Source organism: Eptesicus fuscus, chromosome 1, assembly GCF_027574615.1.
Source record: "Eptesicus fuscus isolate TK198812 chromosome 1, DD_ASM_mEF_20220401, whole genome shotgun sequence".
NCBI lineage: Eukaryota > Metazoa > Chordata > Mammalia > Chiroptera > Vespertilionidae > Eptesicus > Eptesicus fuscus.
In genome coordinates this window covers 33,171,491-33,196,513 of record NC_072473.1, presented here as the reverse complement: position 1 = coordinate 33,196,513, position 25,023 = coordinate 33,171,491, and the positions used below count along the sequence as shown (strand labels likewise).

Below are 25,023 nucleotides of genomic sequence, written 5' to 3'. Positions count from 1 at the left end.
CCAGCAGGGGGGCAGTTAGGGGTGAAAAAGCCAGCGGGGTGGGGGGCGATGAGGGGTGATCAGGCAGGCAGGCTGGTGAGTGGTTAGAAGCCAGCAGTCCAAGAGATTGTGAGAGGGATGTCTGACTGCCAGTTTAGGCCCGATCCCTGGTATCAGGCCTAAACTGGCAGTCAGACATCCCCCAAGGGATTCCGGATTGGAGAGGGTGCAGACTGGGCTGAGAGGACCCCCCCCCCCCCGCGCCGGCACAAATTTCATGCACCGGACCTCTAGTAAATTATATTATCTAATTCAAAGTGTTGTTTAAGGATTAAATGAGGTGATCTGTATAAATTGCTTAAAACACTGTCTGATACATAGTAAGCACTATTTTATGTTAGCAGTTACAACTATTCTATAAATACTTTACTACTATTCTTCTATATAACATCTTATTTGAAAATAGAGAGCACAGTGTCCCCATCTTTAGGACTGTCCTTAGTTACCTCACCAGTTCTCTTTTCCCAGAGCTATCACATAATGTGATCCCCTTGATCACTCTATTTGGGATATCCTAAAGTGTGTATATGTTCCTTTAATAAATTTGATTAAATTTATTTGGGTAACAATAGTTAATAAAATTATATAGGTTTCAAGTATACAATTCTATAATACATCTTCTCTATATTACATTGTGTGTTCACACACAATATCAAGTTTCCTCTTTTTAAAATAGAGTTCACAGAACTGAATGGATTATTTTGGTCTGTGGCCCTAATTCTTGTGTCTTGGAATAACACTGAGGTCAGAGGAGTGCTGAAATAAATGATTAGATCTAATCAATTGAGATTTTTACTATTTACTTTATGTTCAGCCTTGTGTTAGCTATTATGGAGACTATACAAGTAGTCATATTGTCTGCAACCTAACCAAAAGGACACAAAAGAAGTAAACCAAGATAGAGGAGATTATGAAGATGTTTGAAAGTAAAAAGTGACTCTTCCTCTATTTTCCATTCCTATTGTTGTATTATTTTGACTATTATTATTTAACCTTTGCACTCGGATGTCGAGTGTGACTCGACACGGTTAGCATCGGTAGCAGCTCTTTTTATACTCTTTGAATGTATCAATAATTTGAAATATAAAAAATTCCAAATAAATAAGTTTGTATGAAAAGAAACTCCAGTTTTTTATTCTACTGCCGCGCTTTGTAAAATCTGGGGTATTTAAAAAATTAAATCCCGAGTAGAATAAAGGAATCAAGAAAAAAGCAAGTGAGTGCAAAGGGTTAAATATCTATCTGTAAAAATGGGTTTAATCTAGAAAATTAAATTATATGTGGTGATAGAAGATTTGAGTATTAAATGATGTGTTCGACACCCAATGCAATATACAGATGATATATCATAAAATTGTACACTTGAAACCTATATAATCTTATTAACCATTGTCACCCCAATAGATTTAATTATTGTTTAGATTATAAATGCTATTTTTAAACATAGTTATGACAGATGGGGACATAATCTTTTTTTTGGAAAATCTCATTGAAGTCCCTAATTGATATTCAAAAAACTACAAACTCCAGAAAGAAAAGGGATATTTTGAGTTATAACTTAGTTTAATCAAACAATATATTTCTTACTCATGAGTATCTCAGTGTTTATGAAAGTATGCCTGCTAATTGTAAATTATTTATTGTCTTCTCTTATGTTAGTCAGAGAATCAAGCAGAAAATTATGGAATCAAGAATGCTTCACTTTGACATTTCCCAAACCACCTCAGCCAGGTAGAAAAAAGAGATTAAGACCTTCAGAATTACAAATCACAGTTCCTGTAAGTACTGAAAAGGGTATTTTAAAACTAAATCTAAGATAATATATTATTTAAATATAGATAAACATATGTAATTTGAATTTTACTAAATATTGGTAGCAGATATTTTAAAATGTATAAATTCTCCATAAATCAGGTTTCCCTCATCTGTTTCAGATCAAACTTTTATTTATATGTGATTCTCCATTTCAACAGCATTATATAGATAAAAGGACAGGCAAACTAGATAATCAAATACTGCAAATGGTGGGATATCTCAGAAAATTTTTACCAGATGCAAAAACAAAAAATTTGAAACTCAGAACAGGAGCTGCTCTTGATGAGGTTTCAGAGCCTCTCGCTTTTCCTTAATCTGGCTCTAAGGATACTAGATACTTGGAGGATCAAGTTTTTTCCTACTTTTATAAAGTGGAGTTATCAGCAGCCAAAAGAAAGACTCGTTCTCAGAGGTCAACCCATTCTGTTATCAAATTATGTTTTAAAAACATATCCAAAAGCATCATTACATTCAATACATTTATTCAAGAGCTATTTATCTGTAGTGATGTATGTTTTTTCTTTATCATCTTCCTTTAACTCCTTATGACAAGTTCATTGACTGGTGATGACTCTACTGAATAGTTGAAAGAATATAAGAAGTAAATGTAAAATTAATCTATGAATCCACTATGACAAATGTTGGGTGGGAGTGCAAAAAAACTACACTACTGCTACACAAATTAATGTGAATCAAACATTTGTTTTATTCTATGTCTTTGCTTTTGACAACACTTCACAGCAGGGTTCATAGGCTTTTAAGCTGATCAGAGACCTTGAAAGCAGGAGTAGAAATGAGGCTTAGCCTGAAGCCTACAGCTATCACAAGAATTGGCATGGCAATCTTGATGGGCATAAGCTTATTTATTAACTAACTTGAGGGTGAAAGGTGCACAAAATGTTCCAAAAGGTCTCTCCCATATTGGGGTACAAAATGAACCCACTATCAATTGTAAATACAGGCCCTGAAATATCATGGATCATTGTTGGTCTGCTTCAATCCCAATATAAATCAATATGTGAATAACATTTCTCCTAAAGTAATTTTATTTGCAAAGTACAGTTACCCTAGCTATTAAAGAGGGAATATGCTAATTGACCCACACACCATCACAAAATGGCAGCGCCCACAGCCAATAAGGATGGAATATGCTAATTGACTGTCACACCCTCAAAGATGACAGTGCCCACAGCCAATAAGGAGGGAATATGCTAATTGAGTGCCCTGCCGTCAAATATGGAGGTGCCCACAGCCACAAGATGGCAGCACTCAGTCGCCTCAGCCCTGCCAGGGCGGCAGGGTGGGCACCTGACTCCAGAGTCCCCCAGTCCTCTCAGCCCCCCAGCTGCCCAGGGCTTGTCCAAGGTGCAGGCAAGATTCAGATGGTGGCTTCCCTGCCACCCAGGGCCGGCCCGAGGTGCAGGCAAGCCTCAGATGGCAGCTGCCCAGCTGCCCAGGGCCACCCGAGGCTCAGATTACCAGGGCTGGGCGAGGCTTGTGCTGCCTGCAGTGGCAGCAGCAGAGGTGTCATGGGGCATCACCTTCTGATCGCTGGGTCACTTCCCGCCCCTGAGGGCACCCGGACTGTAAGAGGGGGCAGGCCAGGCTGAGGGACCCCCCGAATTTTCATGCACTGGGCCTCTAGTCTCATATAAACACATATAGGACATTGGAAAAAATAAATTTTAAATGGATGGTTAATAAGAAACCAGACTTATTTTCAATTTTTAATATATAATTGTTTTTAATTTCATGAAAAATTTTAAATAAAATTTATTGGGGTGACATTGGTTAATAAAAGCATATAGGTTTCAAGTTTACAATTCTATGATACATTATCTATATATTGCATTGTCAAAAATTCTTGTTATTCTAACCAATCTTTTTAGAGATATGATAAAAGAAAATTGGAGGAAGTCCATAAGCCAGCTCATACATGGAAATGGCATTTTTTAAGAAAAAGTTTCCAAAGGCCATCCAATTACTTCACTCTCAGGCAACAGGCTCCATTTAGACATCCCTATACTCTTAAAGCCCATCCTGAAAAATTGAAAGATGACAATAAAAAAATAACATTTAAGAAAAATTACAAGAAAAATACTTGCCCACATGAGACAACTATAGAATCCAAGGAAACAGGAAATGATAAAAAATCTAAAATAGCAAACAAAGAAGATAAAACTCCATCAAAATCATCACATGCAAGTGAACTATCTAAGAAGTCAAAGTACAAATCTGGGACAAATCCCAAATCCAAAGATTCTCAGACAGTCTTAATGATCCATCCAAAAAATAGTAGAGTTTTCAAAAATTCCAAGGATACAGATACTGAACCCATATGTACAAAAAAGGATTCTAAGAGCTCAAAGAACAATTCTAATGCCAAATCTGAGGCTTGCTCAAAAAATAATTCCAATATGAATTTAATGCTATATTTAGAGGAGTCTGGTGATGAATCTATGGATTTTGATATGTGGTTAAAGAATTACTCACAGAATAATTCAAAGAAGCCTTCAAAGAAAGAATCAAAGAAAAGCTCTGATGCTGAATCTTCAGATTCAAAAGATGCAAAGAAGGATAAAAAAGGTACAAAGAAAGGCAGCAAGAAGAAGAAGAATGCAAAGGACACAGAGTCTACTGATGCAGAATCTGGGTCTGAATTGGAGTCAAAAAAAAGTAAAGATTCAAAGAAAAATAAGAAAGCTTCAAAGAAAGATGACAAGAAAAAGGATATCAAGAAGGAAGCATTGTCAACTGATGATGATCCTGAATCTGAATTGATTTCAAAAAAGGGTGGAAAAGATGAAAAAGATAATAAGAAAGGGTTAAAGAAAAGTGACAAAAAGAAGTCTGCAATGAAGTCTGAAGAGTCTAGTGAAACTGAATCTGATTGGGAGTCAAAAAGGGATAAGAAAGATTCAAAGAAAGCTAATAGAACTTCAAAGAAAGATTCCAAGAGAAAGGATGCAATGAAAAACGTAGACTCTACTGATGTTGAATCTGATGTGTCTTTCAAGAAAGACACAAAAAAGCCTGGAATAAGCAAAAGTTCAGATGCTGAATCTGAAGAGTCAATGTATAAAGCTGGGTCTAAAAAGAAAGGAGTTTATGAATCAGATGCAACATCTACAGATTCAAAGAAGGAAGCACTGGAAAGAAAAAGTTTTAAAACGTCATTCAGAAGGACCACCTTTAAAGGAAGAGGAAAAATCACAGTTACAGGTAGAGTTCCTCCATCAAGAGAAAGTTCACTACCATCTCCTTGTGAGCCTTTACAGCTATCACCTAAGGTCAAACATCTCTGTCGGTGCAAGTTGGATCCTCCACAACCAAAAACAAGATATGCTCCTTTGGTATGTTTACTCATTTTATTTTAGAGACATATATTAGAAATGAAAGGTATTTTAATGATTTGCATTCTTATTTTCTCTAAAGAATAGTCTTCTTTTACTGGCATATTGACAAGTTTGGGACTCTCAGGTAAGAAAGATAAAGAATACTTCAAAAACATTAAAAATAGTTGCAAAACAAATGTCAAAAAGTTAAGAACAATATATAGACTGGAGCATAGAGAACTTGCTTGTGGTTTGAAAAAACACTTAAAATTACTTGTAAGGGGAGTCACATTGCAAAAGTGGTTAACTGTTCTATACTTAAGAAAAAAAAATGAAAGTTGACTAAAACTTGTACAGAAGCAGATTTGAGTAAGATATAAATACATTTTCTAGGAAATTGCTGAATATAGGAAAAAACATAACCAATATCCAGACAGAGCTTGTTGGAACTAAAACATACCAGAATTCAAATAGGCAAAATATTACTTATTTAATCCATATCTGAACTAAACTTCTTTATGAGACATTATTCTTACCGATGATCAGAAAAAAAGTTAACTTGCAAGAAGTAACTCGAACTCCTCTGGTTTATAAATGTTTCTTTCAGGTTAGCTCAGTCTCATGGGATAAATATTCCACAAATTTAAATTTGCCATTTTGGCCCACCAGAGTATGACCTCTTTCATCCTCCTTCACCCAAAATCTGGCTGTAAGGGGAAGCTTACGTAAACATCTCACTTTGGTTAGAGCTGCTTCTGTCCTCCATGTTTTTTTCTCTTATAGTTTTCTCTGGTCATTGGTTGAGGTATAGCTCATATTCATGGTTACTGTGTATCAGCCTGTGTTTCTCTGCTTTCTTACACAGTGATTTTTGTTTTGTTTTGTATTTTTTTGTCTATTTTCAGTATAGTATGGCTAAATATGCTAAAATGAGAGAATCTGTAGCTATAGCTGGGTCTTGACCTTGAGCTTCTAATTTTAATCTCCTCCTCCCCTTTCTCTACTTCTTCACTGTCCTCCTATTCTTCTTTTTCTTCTTTCTCAAAGGGCTTCAATTTCCTATTCTAAACTTGTTGGAATCTTTATTTGCTTTTCATACATTATTTTGGAATTTATAAATATTTTTTCTCTCTCAGAAAGTCTGGAATTTTAAGTCCATTTTATCCTACTGGATTCAAAAAGTCAGCTTTGAGACTGTAAGCTCAAATAATAACGCCTTTGTTTAGAGTTCAATCTTAGAGGTTGAGTCAATGGGTAGGTAGTCAAAAATGAATATATATTGGGGCTACAAGGATGAATATATATTGTTGGATAATTTTAAGGTAAATGAAAACAGTAACCTCAAATAGCTGTATTATTTTCCACAAGCAGTTTTTATAAAAAAAAAAATGAGTAAAGGTAAGGAAAGGTAAGGAAACAAGTTGGTGCCAAAGATAAGTTTTATTTATGGAAAACAACTTCAGGATACATTCTGGGCTTATATCCATTCACCACCAAATGTCTTTAAAAACTTCCATATGCTTAGCTACCATCCAGTCAGACTTTTCCATCCTTACCACTTTTCAAGATAACCAAATATTTTCTTGGGACCACATCAACTGGTCTCTCCTCTCTCCTCACCTTTTATTTTATTGTTGACAGTTTTAGAGATGCCCCCCATTTCCCCCTTACCCACCTCCACCCAGCCCCTGCCCTATCCCAGGCCTTCACCACATCTTATTCTATAATCTGATAGCATTTAAGCTAGTCTCTCCCTTTTTATAAAGCACTTACTTTACTTGACTTCTATGACTCCATGTTCTCCTGTTTTTCTTCATACTTATTTATAGCTTTTCACTATCTTTATTGTATCCTCCTCTACCTAACATTTAATGAAGGAATGACCAAAAACTTGGTCTTGATTTTTTCTATCTACAATCTTCCCTTGGTGAGTTCATTAAATGCAATGATTCCATATACCATCTGTATACTGATGAGTACAAAATTATTACATGTAGCTCTGATCTTCCCATTGAGTTTTAAATGCTTATATCTAACTGTTGTGGCAGAATTCATGGGAAAACGATCAGCCAGCACTCTGAGGGAGGAAAGTTTAACCTTTATTTCGCAGATCTGCTAGTCCAGGGGAATTCCGGATCCAAAGCCTGAACTGAACTTGTGGGGAGGCTCTAACCTATGTATCTCCTCCTGTGGCGGCCCCTGAGGGTCCCCGCAACTCCGTCCAAGTCAGTTTTGGTGGGGCCCTGGGGTTAGGCTCTGCAGCTCCACCCAAGTCAGTCAGAGTGGGGAAGTAAGACTACAGTTTTAACCAGATACTGAACTAGGTTGCAAGCCCCCCACCTCCCGCCATTTTCCTTTACATTCCCCCTTCTTGTTCCACAGGCTATTCTTAGCCTTGGGGATTATAAAGACTCAGCAATTGTGGATAAGTTCAATGCTCTAGCTACTTCCTTCTGAAGGGGGGCGACAAAAAAGAAGGTTCAGTATCCCGAGTCTTCACCATCTTCCCCAAGGGGGTTGTTGGAGTAGCAAGGGCAGAGAAGTTCCCCTCCAGGTACTAGTCTGGGGTTCTGGCGACACTTGTATGAAGACAGAATAAAACTATTAGAATAAAACAAAAAAAAATTATCCAGATCAGAGGGGATAAGGAGATTCAGGTCGGGCAGCCGGATCCGCCATCTTCTTGAAGATGATCCTCAGGGGGTGGTTCAGGTCAGAGGTCACCTCCCACTCTGAATGCTGATTGTCTAGCTGATAGGCTGCTTTAACCCAGGAGTGGTGGATCCAGGTGTTCAGTTCTACAACTTTGAGAGCTGAGGGGGTGGTTAGTATGACTGGATAAGGTCCCTTCCAGGTTGTCTTTAGGGGGTTCCTTTTTCCAATCTTTTACCCAAACCTGGTCCCCAGCCTTGTGACAGTGCACAGCTGTTCCTAGAGAGATGGGCAATAGATCAGTAAACCATCTGTGGACTTCAAGGATAGTTTTCCCAAGTCCTTGTAGCTGTTTCTGAATTTCTAAGTTCCCTATTTCCCCAAAATTTCCATTTGGCCGAATTAAGGGAGGGGGTCTGCCATATGGAATTTGAAATGGAAAGAACTCTACCCTGGCTCTCAGGGCACAGCACACCTGTAGGAGCACAAGTGGTAAAATATCTGTCCAGGATAAATTCGTCTACTGGCATAGCTTAGCCATAGACTACTTGAGAGTACAGTTCATACGTTCTCCTTTCCCTGAACTCTGGGGCCTGTAGGCTGTATGTAAGTTCCACTTAATTCCTAAGGTCTTAGCTACCTGCTATACTACCTTAGCTATAAAGGCTGGGCCATTATCTGACCCTATGAGTTTTTTAAAATATATTTTATTGATTTTTTACAGAGAGGAAGGGAGAGGGATAAAGAGTTAGAAACATCTATTAGAGAGAAACATCAATCAGCTGCTTCCTGCACACCCCCTACTGGGGATGTGCCCACAACCAAGGTACATGCCCTTGACCAGAATCGAACCTGGGACCTTTCAGTCCGCAGGCCGATGCTCTATCCACTGAACCAAACTGGTTAGGGCATGACCCTAATGTTAATGAAATTTTATACCAAGGAATTATGTCCTTAGTGACTTTTCTCACCTTCTCCGTGCGGGTAGGATATGCCTCAACCCAGCCTGAAAAGGTGCAGACAAAAACTAAAAGGTATTTATTTCCTCTACTGGAGCCCTATTTCTGTAAAGTCTACCTCTAGATATTTAAAGGGAGCCTGCCCACAGCGCTGAATTCCTATTGGTCTTACAGGACCCTGCCTTGCATTGTTCTGTGCACAGAGGAGGCTGCGCTGAGAGACAGAGCTGCATAAAGAGGGGAGATGGGCAATTAGATAGTATCTGCTTAACAAGGATTCTAGAGCCATATTCCCTAAATGGTTAAGTTCATGCTGCTGGAGGACTACTCTATGAGCTAACTGTTCTAGAATGTAGGCCCTATGATATGGGAATATCCACCAACCTTCCTTCATCCTTTTACCCCTTTCTTGTTGGGCCCATTCTTCTTGAGGGGTATATTTCTGAGGTTCAGATAATTCAGGAACCTGCATGATCCGCAATGGCACTGCCCACTCCTTAGCAGCTAGCCTTGCCACTGCATCTGTGTGATGGTTCCCTTCTGACACTGAGTCTTTTCCTTTTTGGTCTCCTCTACAATGGATGACTGCTACTTCCTCGGGCTCCCAGACTGCTTCTAGTAACTTCAAGATCTCATTCTGATTTTTTATTCCTTTTCCTCCAGCAATCAGGAGCCCCCTTTCCTTGTATATGGCCTCATGGATATGCAGAGTAGCGAAGGCATAGTGCAAGTCAGTGTAGATGTTTGTGCACTTATCCTTACTGAGATATAAGGCTCTGACTGGGGCCCAAAGTTCTGCCCTCTGCACTGATTATCCTTCAGGAAGGTTCTGTGCCTCTATTATTTCAAAGTTTGATACCACTGTATACTCAGCTCATCTATTTCCTTTATCTAGGAAGCTACTGCCATCCATGAACAATACTAAGTCTGGATTCTGTAGAGGCCTGTTAGATCTGGCCAGCTGGAGTAAACCTCCTCTAGGACTTCTAGACAATCATGCTCAGGAGTTCCCTCTGTGATGGGTAGGAAAGCGGCAGGATTAAGAATTCTTACTGCCTCTAATCTTATTCGTGGATTTTCACATAGGAGCCCTTGGTATTGAGTCATTCGAGCATGAGTCAGCCAATGTTTCCCCTTAGCTTCAATGAGGGTGGCAACAGCATGAGGCACTTTAACATTTAAGTTCTGTCCCAGAATGAGCTTATCTGCCTCTAACTAGTAAGGCCATGGCTGCAAGGACCCTGAGGCATGGGGGCCACCTGGAGGCAACTGGGTCAATCTGTTTGGAGAAGTAGGCTACTGGTCTCTGCCAGGGTCCCAACTCCTGAGTCAGAACTCCTAAAGCTACCCTGTTGTTCTCATAAAAAGCTGTCAGACTTTCATCAGGCCTCTGGAAAACCTCAGAGGTCTTGGCCATATTAGTGGGCTTCTTAGTCCCAACCAAGAGCCCCTGGAGGAAAGCCAGCCAATATCTCTCTAATCTGGCCCTCCTGTCCTCTGAATTCGGGTCCCATCTAGGTTCCACATTTAGGAGAGCCTCCCTGGGCCATCTGTCTGTGTCTAATGTCCCTGGTGGGGCCTGGGTCTGGAGCCATTTCTGAGCTTCTGTCATTATTCTCATGCGCTCCTCAGTGTTAAAAAGCATGAGAAGGAGTTGCTTGCAGTTGACCCAGGTGGGCCTATGGGCCTGAAAAATTGACTCCAGAAGGTCAACTATAGCTTGAGGTTTTTCGGAATAAGTGAAAATATGATGCTTCCAATTTAAGAGATCAGTCGTGGTGAAAGGCTGATAGTAAAAGACTGATCCCCCCTCTTGTGGAGTTCTATTTTCTCCAATTATGTGAGGACTACACATTTCTCAGAGAGGCATCTGGAAAGCCGGGAGTGGTTTGGGTCCCGGATCAGCTGAATGCAAACCTCTATACTGCATCCAACTGGCTCTAGAGAGTCTGGTTGCGGGGAGCGGAAGAAGGTGATGTATCTAAGCTTCCCTGGCTAGGCAAAGGGGCACTGGGTACTGCTTGAGGCACATATGGAGGTGGTAGAACTGGCAGGGTTTCCTCAGGGGGTTCCTGCAGAATAAGAGGCTTATTTTCCTTCTGAGGGGTCTGCCCTTTTTCCTTATATACACAAAACTGAATCCAAAGTGGCTTAGGCTCTGCTATTTCTAGCCATTGGTCAATATAAGGGAACTGGTCAGGATGACCTGGGTCTCCTGTGATAATTCTGTGAACATTCCTGATCATGAGGACATCCAATGTGCCCTCTGGTGGCCATCCTATTCCAAAAGATGTCCAGTCTATTTCACACATTCTTTTTAACTCCCAGGGGACTAGTTTTACCCCATAGTCCCCAATAAACCCCCTTTTAAAATTCCTTAACATACATTCTAAGACAGTAGAGTTTGAGGAGGAGCTTTTACCCATGTTGCAGGGAGGGACCGTGTTGCCTCCTCTTTTTAAAAAAAAAAAAAAAAAAAACCTGAATAAAAGAACTAATCAAAATAAGGCTTATTTTCTAACTTCATTTGTTCTTGGGTTTGGACAGCAAATAACACTAATCAGATTTCTGCTGTCAGTCTCCCTGAGTACATTGATATAAGCTATTTAACCTCTGTTTAGGGAGTCAAAATGCAAATCATTTTCTCCCAAGTGTCCTTTGTTTAGGGAAGACGGGATTTACAGGATGGCTCCTTGATTTAGAGAAGACAGGATACACAAGATGCCTTGATTTAGGGAATACATGATTTACAAGATTTAGGGAAGATAGGATTTACAAGATGGCTCCAATGTCCTTGCTTTAGGCAAGGCAGGATTTACAAGATGCCTTGATTTAGGGAAGACAGGATCTCTGCTCAGTTTCCCTATTCTACTTTGTCCCAGCTTACTGGCCTGTCATCCATTCAACTTTCTTTCAACATTTCTCTTTACCTTCCTTCATTACACCAAAGCTATACTTTCTTTCCAGTTAGTTAGAACTCTTAGCCTTAATTTTTAGGTGACATGTCATATATATTTTTTAAATATATTTTATTGATTTTTCACAGAGAGGAAGGGAGAGGGATAGAGAGCTAGAAACATCGATGAGAGAGAGACATCGACCAGCTGCCTCCTGCACACCCCCCACCGGGGGATGTGCCCGCAACCAATGTACATGCCCTTGACCGGAATCGAACCTGGGACCTTCCAGTCCGCAGGCCGACGCTCTATCCACTGAGCCAAACCGGTTTCGGCGACATGTCATATTTTTTTAAGAGACACAAACAGAAATTTTGCTACGTAAACAATTTAAACAAACAACAAAGAAACATATTTAAACAATAAAGACAGATAACATTCCCCACTAAAAACTTTGAATCATCACAGAAATGTGGGAGAGGTTTAGAAAGGTTTTTTTAAAAATAAAACAGAGCCCTGGCTGGTTTGGCTCAGTGGACAGAGTGCTGGCCTGTGGTTCGATTCCGGTCAAGGGTACATGCCCGGGTTGCTGGCTCAATCCCCAGTAGGGGGCATGCAGGAGGCAGCCAATCAATGATTCTCTCTCATCATTGATGTTTCTATCTCTCTCTCCCTTATTCTCTGAAATCAATAAAAATGTATTTTTAAAAAATAAAAACAAAACAGAAACAAACATACATAAAAATAAACACTTTTACATGGGTGCACGCCACATTAACACCACAGAATACACTGCATTCACCAAATCAGTTTCAATTGTGCAGAGACACAGAACAAGTCCCTGAAAAGAGGCAGTAGAAAACTGCCTAGGAACGCTTCTCTTCTACCTTTTTCAAAGGCAGGCCAGACTCGAACCCTTAGCCAGTCCGAGTTTTGACTTCCCTCCCGGGAAGTTCCAGAGATGATGAATACCATCTAGAAGCCATTCTTCTAGATGATCCGAGCTATCCTGAGGTAAATAATTACCTAGGTAGGGGCCAGCTACCTCTTCTGTCCCATAGGACAGGCCAGAACTCGGACCCGTTTCTCTGGGGAAAAACTTACAGTTTCAGAAGTATGATTTTGACTTCCTTCCCAGGAAGTCCCAGAAAGGTGTTTCCTGCCTTGTTTGGGTCCCCTGAAACACAGAGTCACCGCAGTTCCCTGGACCCTATGAGTTCAGTAACTGGAGAATGTACCAGTGGCACGCCTTCCTTGGGTTCCAGAGCCCAAAGTGAGTGCCCTGAAGTCCACTTTCATCAGCAGTGGCCTCAGAGTCAGCTCAACTGACGTTTCTCAGCCAGCGCACCAAATGTAGCAGAATGCACAGGAGAACAATCAGCCAGTACTCTGAGGGAAGAAAGTTTAAACTTTATTTCACAGATCTGCTAGTCCGGGGGAATTCTGGATTCAAAGCCTGAACTGAACTTGTGGGGAGGCTCTGGCCTATATATCTCCTCCTGTGGGGGACCCCTGAGGGTCCCCACAGCTCCGCCCAAGTCAGCTGTGGGAGGGCCCTGGAGTTATGCTCTGCAGCTCCACTCAAGTCAGTCAGTCAGATTGGGAAAGTAAGACTATAGTTTTAACCAGATACTAAACTAGGTTGCAAGCCCTCCCCCCCATTTTCCTTTTCATAACCACCTATTTAAAATTTCATTGTAGATCCTACTAAGCATCTCAAACTTAACAAATCTAATAATACTCTTAACCCATCCCCAAATGTATTCCTCGGCAATATTCCCCACCTTAGTAAATGACACTACCATTCACCTATTTGATCTTTTAAAACCTGGATATAATCTATATTCCTCTCTTCCTTAGTAACACTAATATCCCTTACTTCCAAAGTTATCCTAAATCAGCCCACTTTTCTCCATCTCAGTCACAACTACTACCTTTATGGTCCCAATCACCATCATTTTTTCTGGAAATACTGCAAGTTACTAAATGGACTTGCTATCTCTACTCTTCTCTACTTAAAGCATTATAGAGGTTTCCTATTACATTTGGAAAGAAAGTGAAACTTCTTTCCCAAGCTTACAATGCCTATGTAATCTAGGCCCTATCAGTTTTTCACACTCATCTGTACCACTTTCCCCAAGACCTAGCTAAACTTGCATCCTATGTGTTTCTCATATATGCCAAGATTGTTTTCTTGCAAAGTCATTGCATAGGATGTTTCCTCTGCTTGGAATACTCCTCCCCAGATCTTTGCATTACTAATCCTTCTCCTCATTTGCTTTTTAAAGCTTAAATGTTATCTCTTTAGAAAAGCTTTCACTGATTGCCACATCTTATGCAATCCCCTCCCCCAACAACTGTCCAGTCATTCTCCAGACCCTGAATGCTATTTTGTTTCTCTTCAGAGTATGTATCTTTACCTAAAATTATATATTCATTTGTTTATTAATTATATTCACCAATAAGATTCAGGCTATACCCAGGCTGTGAAAATTATCTGTTTTTTTTTTTTGTGTGTGTGTGTGTGTGTTTCATTTCTGTATCTCCAGTTCCAAAATCAGCAACTGGGCTATATTTGGCTGGCTAAAAATTTGGACTCTCTAAATAGCTGCAGATCATAGCACATCGGTAAACTTTCTGATTTCCATTTTTCCAATCAGTTATCCTCCAACAATATTAGACTAAAATGAACAAGGCATTTGGAAAAGGGGAGTAAATTATTTATATATTTTAGATATTAACCCCTTATCTTATATACTAGTGGCCCGGTGCACAAAATTTGTGCACGGGGGGGGGGGGGTGCCCCTCAGCCTGACCTGCACCCTCTCCAATCTGGGACCCCTCTCGCAATCTGGGACCGCTGGCTCCTAACCACTCACCTGCCTGCCTGCCTTATCGTCCCTAACCACTCTGCCTGCCAGCCTACTCGCCCCCAAATCCCCCCACTGACCTTCTCACTCCCAACTGCCCCCCCCTGCTGGCCTGCTCGCCCCCAACTGACCCCACTGCTGGCTTCATGGCCCCCAACTGCCCCCCTATGCTGGCCTGCTTGTCCCCAGCTGCCTCCCCACTGGCCTGCTCGCCCCCTACTGCCTCCCACTGCTGGCCTGCTCACCCCTAACTGCCCTTCCCTCCTGGCCTGATTGCCCCTAACCACCTCTGCCTTGGCCCTGCCACCATGGCTTTGTCTGGAAGGTCTCCCAGAAGGTCTCCCAGTCTAATTAGCATATTACCCTTTTATTGGCATTTTGTGACCAGCTGCCTCACTTGGGTGTACACCTTGGAGTGGCGGGCTGCAGGGTCCTATGTGACTGATATTAATCATGTGAGGAGCAGTCTCACCATTTCCATTCCAACAGCAGTGTGTTAGGGCTCAGATTTGTCCACATCCTCGCCAACACTTGCTATCATGTAACTTTTGGTTCTAGCCTCCAAGGTGACCTTGGGGTCCTGCTGAAGCATTGCTCTCTAGAGCAACAATCTATGCTTTTCAATTCAGTTTTAAAAGTGGAAGTTGTTTAAAATGTCTGCACAAACAATCCTATTGGTAAGTTCTCACTGCTCTGGATCTGCTGTGACACAGCTTGCATGGGATAAGTCTGTTCCAGGCCAACCTCACCCCTGCTGCTGTCTGGTCCTATCTGGTACTGGGAAGGGCCCTGGGGAGGACGCTGGGGGCACCAGCCAACCCTCTGTGGGACTGGCCACAGGCTGCATTGGGCTTTGGGAGCTGAGGAAGAGTGAGGTTCAGGAGCAGCTCTGGGGCTGTGCCTGTCACGGTGACTGTGCTGCTCCCTGCAGGCCGAGGTGAGTGGTGCTGGGGTGGGGGGGGGGGGGAAGATGGGGAGACACCTTCTCTGAATGAAGCTGTCGGAGTCGAGGAGCTCCTGGGTGCCCATCTATGGGCTCCACTCTGCCCACCGTCCTGGCTTCTACTCCTCAGAGTAGTGTATATATATATATATATATATATATATATATATATATATATGTATGTGTATATATATATATATGTATGTGTATATATATATATATATATATATATATATATATATATATATATATATATATAATAAATATGCAAATTAGCCCAGACGCAGTAATGAGATGACCGAACAGTAGGGACCTGAGCAGCCACAGCCCTCCAGCGCCAGCACACCCTCAGGCCTGGAATAATGATGCATTCACAGCGAGCCCAGACCACTGCACTGGGGGCTGCAGATCAGGGGGGCTATGGATGGGGGGGGTTCAGATTGGGGGGAGCTGCATATCAAGGGGCTGCAGATCACGTGAGCTGCAGATTGGGGGGGGCTGCAGATCAGGGGGTACTATATATATATATATATATATATATATATATATATATATATTTATTTACTAGAGGTAGAGGCCCGGTGCACAAAATTCATGCACAGGGGGTGTGTCCCTTACCCCATCCTGCACCCTCTCCAATCTGGGACCCCTTGAGGAATGTCCTACTGCCCGTTTAGGCTCAATCCAGGCAGGATCGGGCCTAAATGGGCAGTCGGACATCCCTCTCACAATCCAGGACTGCTGCCTCCCAACTGCTTGCCTGCCTGCCTTCCTGATTGCCCCTAACTGCTTCTGCCTGCCAGCCTGATCACTCCCTAAACACTGCCCTGCCAGCCTGATTGATGCCTAACTGCTCCCCTGCCAGTCTGTTTGCCCCTAACTGCCCTCCCCTGCAGGCCTGGTAACCCCAAACTGCTCTCCCCTGCAGGTTTGGGTCCCCCTCAACTGCCCTTCCCTGCAGGCCTGGTTGCCCCCAACTTCCCTCCTCTGCTGGCCTAGTCACCCCTAACTGCCCTCCCCTGTAGGCTCGATCGCCCCCAACTGCCCTCGCTTGCAGCCCTAGTGCTTCCCAACTGCCCTCCCCTGCTGGTCTGATTGCCCCCAACTCCCCTCCCTTGCAGGCCTGGTCCCTCCCAACTGCCCTCCCCTGCTGGCCATCTTGTGGCAGCCATCTTGTGTCCACATGGGAGCAGGATCTTTGAACACATAGGGGCAGCTATCTTGTGTGTTGGAGTGATGTTCAATTTGCATATTACTCTTTTATTAGACAGGATATATATATATATATATACATATATATATATATATATATATATACATATATATGATTTGCAAATATTTTCTTCCAATTACTAGGAGGTTTTTTTTTTTCCATTTTGTTAATGGTTTCTTTTTCTGTAAAACTGTTTTAGTTTGAAATAGTCCCATTTATTTATTTTTATTGTGTTATCTTTGCTTTTGGTGTTAAATCTAAAAACACTACCAAGACCAATGATGTCTCAGAGGCTTAGCAGACAAAAGCTTACTACCTGTTTTCTTCTAAGAATATTATGGTTTCATATCTTCAAATCTTTGATCCATTTTGAGTTAATATTTTTGTATAGTATAAGCTAATGGCCCAGTTTCATTTGTTAACATGTAGTTGTTCAGTTTTCTCAACACCATTTATTGAAAAGACTTTTCACCTTTGTATTTTCTTGGCTCCTTTGTCAAATATTGATTGAGCATACATACATGGGTTTATATCTAGGCTCTCTATTCTGTTTCATTAATTTACATGTCTGTTTTTAATGTTCTTTTTTTATTACTTTATTAAGGTATCACATATTTGTCCTCATCCCCCCATTCCCATCCCAAACCCCTCCCCACACATGCCCCCATCCCCCTGTTGTCCGTGATCACTGGTTAGGCTCATATGCAAGCACACAAGTCCTTTGGTTGATCTATCTCCCTTATCCCCACCCTCCCCTTCCCTTCCCTCTGAGGTCTGACAGTCTGATCGATGCTGTTCTTGTTCATCAGTCTATGTTGTTCCTCATTTCCCCTAATGAGTGAGCTCATGTGATACTAGAAATTCCCTTATAAGAACCAAAAATTCACTTATAAGAACCAGGTAACAGACAGAGACTTACTTGGCCGACAACAGATGCCCTCTCACTGAAACAAGACTTGATGGAGATGTCTTGTACCCATGATGCAGGGAACTGGGGTCTTTGATATCTAAACCCAGCCTAGCACTAGGAATGCTCAGGGCCTACTCAAGAAGGCAAATAATCCTTTCCACTAATATTTACAGGGTAAAATAAGATGGTTGTTAGAGTATTAAATTTGACAGTAAAATAGTAGTCACGTTTTAAGGCTAATTTATTTTTTATTTTTTTTAATATATATTTTTTATTGATTTTTTACAGAGAGGAAGGGAGAGGGATAGAGAGCTAGAAACGTCGATGAGAGAGAAACATCGACCAGCTGCCTCCTGCACACCCCCTACCGGGGATGTGCCCGCAACCAATGTACATGCCCTTGACCGGAATCAAACCTGGGACCCTCCAGTCCGCAGGCCAACGCTCTATCCACTGAGCCAAACCGGTTTCGGCTTAAGGCTAATTTAAATTGGCTAATTGAAATAAGTGAATATTCTAGAAAAATCAATTGTACAGGACAAAAAAGCTGTTCCTAAAGTGATAACTAAAATTTTTATTGGTAGATCATCTCATGGTAAAATTGTGTAACATGTAATGAACCTAAAGCAGTCACATTTTAGTGCAAAAAATTAAAATTTAAAAGCTATCAAGATTACAGCATAAAATTTCCAAAAGCCTCCTAATATTTAATGCTCTTAATATACTGTTTAGATTATTATAGCTTCGTAATATCATTTAAAATCAAGGAGTGTGGTGCTTCCAGCTTTGTTCTCTTAAGATTACTTGGGCTATTTGGGGTCTATTATTATTTGATATAAATTTTAAGTTTGCTAGTTATATTTCTATGAAAAATGACATTGGCATTTTTATATGAATTGCATTAATGTGTAGTTTTTCCTGGGTAGTATGGACTGTTTAATAATATTAATTCTTTCAATCCATGAGCACAATGTATATTTGTATTTATTTGTGTCTACAATTATTTATCAATGTCATAGCTTTTAGTGTACAGGTCTTTCAGCTCCTTGGTTAAATTTATTCTTGTGTATTATTTTTATGCAATTGTAAATAGTTTTCTTAATTTTCCTTTTTGCTAATTTGTTCTTAGTGTATAAAAATACAGAATATTTTTGTATATTTATTTTATTTTATATCCTGCAACTTTATTGAATGTGATTATTAGTTCTAACAATTTGGGGAGGAGTCTTTAGGGTTTTCTCTATATAATATGTCATCTGCAAATAGTAACAGTTTTACTTCTTTTCTGATTTTTTTGGGGGGGCCACAATTCATTTATTTTTAAATAAATTTACCAAGTGTGTAATCATTACCATAAATTAGTTTTAAACATTTTTATCACTCCAATAAGATCTCCTGTGCCAATTTATTGTTAACCACCCCACTCCTACCCCTGTCCATTGAATCTATTTGCTATCTCTATAGCTTTGCCCTTTTTATATTTCATATAAATGAATGTGTGATGTTTTGACTGGCTTCTTTCACTGTGTACTAGTATAATGTTGAGGTTCATTCATGTAGTAGCATGTATTGGTAGTTCACTCCTTTTTATTGCTTAATTGTATTTCATTGTATAAATATATCAGATTTTATTGATCCATTCACCAGTCAATGGGCACTTAGCCAATAACTAACCTTTGGTTTTTATGAATAATGCTACTAAGCCTACATTATTTGTGTGCAAGTTGTTAGGGGGATATATATATATATATATATATATATATATATATATATATATATTTAAATCTTTATTGATTAAGGTGTCACATATTTGTCCTCATCCCCCCATTCCCATCCCCCACCCCACCGCCCTGTTGTCCTTAACCATTGGTTATGCTTGTATGCATGCACACAAGTCCTTTGGTTGATCTCTCCCCCCTACCCCCACCCTCCCCTCCCCTCCCTCTGAGGCCCGACAGTCCGATCGATGCCTCCTTGTTTCTGGGTCAGTTCTTGTTCATCAGTCTATGTTGTTCATCATTTCCCCTAGATGAGTGAGATCATGTGTTACTAGAAATATAAGAACCGAATGTGAGACGAGCAATAATAGTTATGCTGACAGGCAAATGAATCAGTCTGTAGTAAGTTTCTTTCTGGACCAACAGTTCTTTTGAGACCCAATTTCAGTGTCCACCAGTTTTTTATGTGTACATGTCTGCACTGACTTTTCAGCTCTGGGTGGTGGACAAATGGTGGTAATGCAGGTCAAACTCCCTCTGGTTTGGTCTCGCCCAGACCCAGGGGCGCAGCTTCACCTGGACTCAAGGGCGTGCGGTCTCACCTGGACCTGGGAACCAGCATCACCCGGGCCCTGGGGCACATGGCCTCACCCGGACCCAGGGGTGCATGGCCTCACCCGGACCCGGGATTGAACTACACCTGTACCCAGGGGCGCATGGCCTCACCCAGACCCAGGGGTGCGTGGCCTCTCCTGGACCCAAGGGCGCAGCCTCACCGAGACCCAGGACCCAGCCTCACCCGGACCCAGGGGTGTGTGGCCTCACCTGGACCCAGGGGCGCGCGGCCTCACCTGGAACCGAATCCAGCCTCACTCGGACCCAGGGGCACAGACTCACCTGAACACAGGACCGAGCCTGACCTGGGCCCAGGGGAGCGTGGCCTCCCGCAGATCCAGGGGTGCATGGCCTCGCCTGGACCCAGGGGTGCGCGGCCTCAGCCGGACCCAGGACCCAGCGGGACCTCGTCTTCTGGATCCCAATTCCTGTCGGTCAATTCCCTCTCAGCAATTCCTTCGGCCATCCTCTCAAAGCTCCAGGGCGGCTGCCGTGGAACTTGATGGGCGGCAGGCTCAGTGAAGCTCCGGTGCACCCAGTGCAAGGCGGCGGGCCTGTCCAAGGTTGCTGCGGCAGCACTCGGGCCTGCAGCGGCGACCAGTTGCCAGGTGAGCACATCCGGATCCAGGACCCAGCGGGGCCCCGTCTTCCCGATCCCAACTCCCATCGATCAACCCCCTCCCAGCAACTCCTCCGGCCATTGCTCTGGATGGTGTCTGCTCTGCCCTCCAGTTGCAGTCTCAAAATTGTTGTGGTAGGCAACAATCAGGCATCTGCCCTATGCCGCCATCTTGGTCCTCCAGAAGTTTCTTAAGTAACCTTATAAATGTGGTTCTGAACACTGTGTCATCCATTAGTTTACTTTCCTTCATCCCTTCTATTCGTGACCTGCTTCGGTGTCTCCACCTTTTGGCTGCCTCCCTATGTTGATGGAGTGGCTTTGTGTGGTCAGTGACCTATAGGGGCCTGTAGCTCAGCTTCCCCAATCTCCCTAGGTGATCACTCTTGGTACTCCCCTTTGTGGGCTGAGTGCAAAGTCTTGGTGTTGTTAAGCCTTGATTGTTGTTGGTACACTAAGAGGATTTGACCTCCAGTCCAATTGGCTGTGAGGATCAGCTGTGCCTATGCTGGGAGACAGCCTTATTCAACTAGACTTTCAAAATTGTAAAAGCCTCTGTGCTCAGCTTGGATGGGGCGGAGTTTCAGGGTGGAACCTACAGCCTTGGCTTCCCGTCAGCCCCACCCTATGAGGTTCCTGGGTATCAGTGTCCCTCTGTACTCCCTGCAAACACCTCTGAGAGAAAAGAGCCCTGGAGCTTCGCCCGCCGCCAAACAGTCTAGTCTCTCCCCCAATGAATCTGGACTCCCAGATTCTCGCCCGGAACTGGGTTTCAGTGTAGTCGGAACTGGGGCTCAGCGCAGTCTGGTGCCTTTGTCTCCTTCCCACCAGGGCAATCCAGTGGCACAGTCAACAGACCATCCTGTGCGCGCATTCCCGTGCGCGCCTCTGGTGCTCTGCCCTTTGCCTCTCCCCTGCGTCTCCGCCTCACAGCCCAGGTTCCCCCAGCATGAGCCTGGCTTCCCAGGGTCTCGCCCGGAACCGGGGCCCAGCGCAGCCGGAACTGGGGTTCAGCATGATCCAGAGCCCCTGTTTCCTCCCCGCCAGGGCAATTCAGCAGCACAAGCAACAGTCTGTCCTCTGTGCTCATTCATGTGCGCGCCTCAGGAGCTCTGCCTTTTGCTGCTCCTCTGTGCCTCTGCCCCACAGCCCAGATTCCCCCAGCATGAGCCTGGCTTCCCAGGGTCTCGCCCGGAACTGGGGTTCAGTGCAGTCGGAGCTGGGGTTCAATGCAATCTGGAGCTTTTATCTCCTTCCCACTAGAGAACGCCGTCCAGGCCGTCAGCCGCCCCATCCTCTCCGGCTCCGTCCTCCCCGCACGCGCGTGTGCTCGTGTCTCTGCCTGTGTCTCCATACCTCAGGCTTTTATGGCTCCTCTGATTCTCCTTGTGGTTTTCTCTTTCCTTCTAGTTGTGGGCATTTCAGTCAGCCAGCTTTCCTGTGGTTCTGGATGATGTCCGTTTTGACCTTTAGTTGTATTCTTGAAATTGTTGTGCCAGGCTGCAGGTTAGGTGCTTAACCTATGCTGCCATCTTGGTTCCTCTCTTTTCTGATTTAGATGCCTTGTGTTTCTATTTCTTGCCCAATTGCTCTGGCTAGAATTTCCAATTCTATATTAAATAAAATTAGTGAGAGTAGGATTTTGTCTTGTCCCTGATCTTAGATAAAAGCTTATCACCAGTAAGTACTATTTTAACTGTGGATTTGTTACATATGGCCTTTATTATGTTAAGTTACATTCCTTTTATACCCATTACTAGAGGCCCAGTGCACGAAATTCGTGCACGGAGGGGGGTTCTCCCTCAGCCCAGCTTGCACCCTCTCTAATCTGGGTCCCCTCGAGGGATGTCCGACTGCCTGTTTAGGCCCAAAGCCTATGGGATCGGGCCTAAACGGGCAGTCGGACATCCCTCTCACAATCCAGGACTGCTGGCTCCTTACTGCTTGCCTGCCTTCCTAATTGGCCCTAACCGCTTCAGCCTGCCAGCCTGATCACCCCCTAACCACTCCGCTGCCAGCCTGATTGATGCCTAACAGCTCCCCTGCCAGCCTGTTTGCCCCCAACTTCCCTCCTCTGCTGGCCTGGTCACTCCTAACTGCCCTCTCCTGGAGGGTTGATCACCTCCAACTGCCCTTTCTTGCAGGCCTGGTCCCTCTCAACTGCCCTCCCTTGCAGGGCTGATCCCTCACAACTGCCCTCCCTTGCAGGCCGGGTGCCTCCCAACTGCCCTCCCCTGCTGGCCATCTTGTGGTGGCCATCTTGTGTCCACATGGGGGCAGGATCTTTGACCACATGGGGGCAGCTATATTGTGTGTTGCAGTGATGATCAATCTGCATATTATTCTTTCATTAGATAGGATAGAGGCCTGGTACAGGGGTGGGGGCCAGCTGGTTTGCCCTGAAGGGCGTCCCTGATGAGGGTGGGGTTCCCTTGGGGTGTGGGGCGGCCTGAGCGAGGGGCCTGTGGTGGTTTGCAGGCCAGCCACGCCTCCTGGTAACCCAAGCAGAGGCCCTGGTATCTGGGATTTATTTTCCTTCTACAATTGAAACTTTGTAGCCTGGAGCGGAGCCAAGCCAAGCCTGGGGCTCCCTCCGAGGCTGCAGCCATTGTGTTGGGATTATAATTGAAACTTTGTTGCCTTAAGCAGGTGAGCCCGGCCAGGGTGTGGAAAGCTTTGCTTCCCCTGTTGCCGGCGGCAACCCTGGCCTGCTCTCTCAAGCTCCATTCTGCCGCCATTTGTTTGAATTTGTTTACCTTCTATAATTGAAACTTTGTAGCTTGAGTGGAGGCTTAGGCCTGCAACGGCTGGCAGAAAGCTTGGCTTCCTCTGTTACCTAGGGAACCTTGCTCTCTGTGGCTGTAGCCATCTTGGTTTGGGTTAATTTGCATACTCGCTCTGATTGGATGGTGGGCGTGGCTTGTGGGCGTGGCTTGTGGGTGTGTCGGAGGTGTGGTCAATTTGCATATTTGTCTATTATTAGATTAGACTAGAGGCCCAGTGCACGAAATTCGTGCTGGCGATCAGGGCCAATCGGGACCTTCCGGCTGCTGGCCAGGGCCTTCCTTCTCCAGCTGCCAGTTCCTTTGTTCCATGCCACCCCCTGGTGGTCAGCACACATCATAGTGAGTCATCAAACTCCCGAGGGGACAATTTGCATATTAGCCTTTTATTAGATTAGATTGTGAATTATTTTTTTCATAAATTAATGTTGAATTTTGTCAAATCCATTTTCTGCATTTGAGATGATTTTTATCCTCCATTTTGTTAATGTGGTGTATCCAATGGATTGATTTACAGATATTGAACTGAACCATCTTTGCATCCCTTGAATAAATGCCACCTGATCATGGTATTTGATCCTTTTATTGTATTGTTGCATTTGGTTTGGTAATTTTTTTTAAATATATATATTTTATTGATCATTTACAGAGAGGAAGGTAGAGGGACAGAGAGATAGAAACATCGATGAGAGAGAAACATCGATCAGCCGCCTCCTGCACACCCCCCACGGGGATGTGCCCGCAACCAAGGCACATGCCCTTGACCGGAATCGAACCTGGGACCCTTGAGTCCGAAGGCCGACGCTCCATCCACTGAGCCACACCGGTCAGGGCGGTTTGGTAATATTTTATTGAGGATTTTTATATCTATGTTTATCAGGTATATCAACCTGCAATTTTTTTGTGTGGTGTCCTTTTCTGGTTTTGGTATCAGGATAATGTTGGCCTTATGATATGAGTTTAGAAGTGTTCTCTCTTCTTCAATATTTTGGAAGAGTATGAGAAAGATTAGTAGTAATTCTTCTTTGCTAGAATTATGGGCTCTCTATTCTGTTCCATTAATTTTAAATTATATTACAGCCCTGTTTTCCTGGACTTTTGATTGTTGGGTGTGTGCTTTTTATTACTAATTCAATTTATTTACTAGTAATCAGTTTGTTCAGATTTTCTATATCTTCATGATTCAGTCTTGCTGTGTTGTATGTTTCTAAGATTTATCCACTTCTTCCAGTATGTGCAATTTGTTTTGTGTAATTGTTCATAGTAGTCTTATCATCTTCGTATTTCTGTTGCATCAGTTGTAACATTTTCTCTTTTATTTCGATTTTTATTTGTTTCATTTATTCTTTTTTTTTGAGAGTCTAGCCAAAGATTTATATTTTTTATTTTTTCAATGTAGTTTTATTGATTCTTCTTATTGCCTTTTAGTCTCTATTTCATTTATTTATGCTCTTATATTTGTTATTTCCATTTTCTACAAACTTTGAGCTTTATATCTTCTTTTCTATAATTCCTTATGGTATAAAGTTAATTTCTTTATTTGTTTCTTGAGGCAAATGTTAGGTCACCAAAGGAGGAACTCACAAGGCCAGAGTGGTGAGGGATTACGGATTTATTCCATCATCCGCACACCCGGTGCCTGAGACTGGATGGCT

General features: G+C 42.9%; 1 protein-coding gene across 1 annotated transcript in view; it reads left to right on the top strand.

The window, feature by feature from the left end:
- CYLC1 (cylicin 1) overlaps positions 1-25,023 on the top strand; it is a 125,079-nt gene that overhangs the window by 85,968 nt on the left and 14,088 nt on the right. The window contains exons 3-4 of the mRNA XM_054721027.1: positions 1,699-1,817; positions 3,744-5,207. Of these exons, the coding sequence (XP_054577002.1) occupies positions 1,699-1,817; positions 3,744-5,207 (1,583 nt within the window). The remainder of the gene's footprint in view (positions 1-1,698; positions 1,818-3,743; positions 5,208-25,023) is intronic.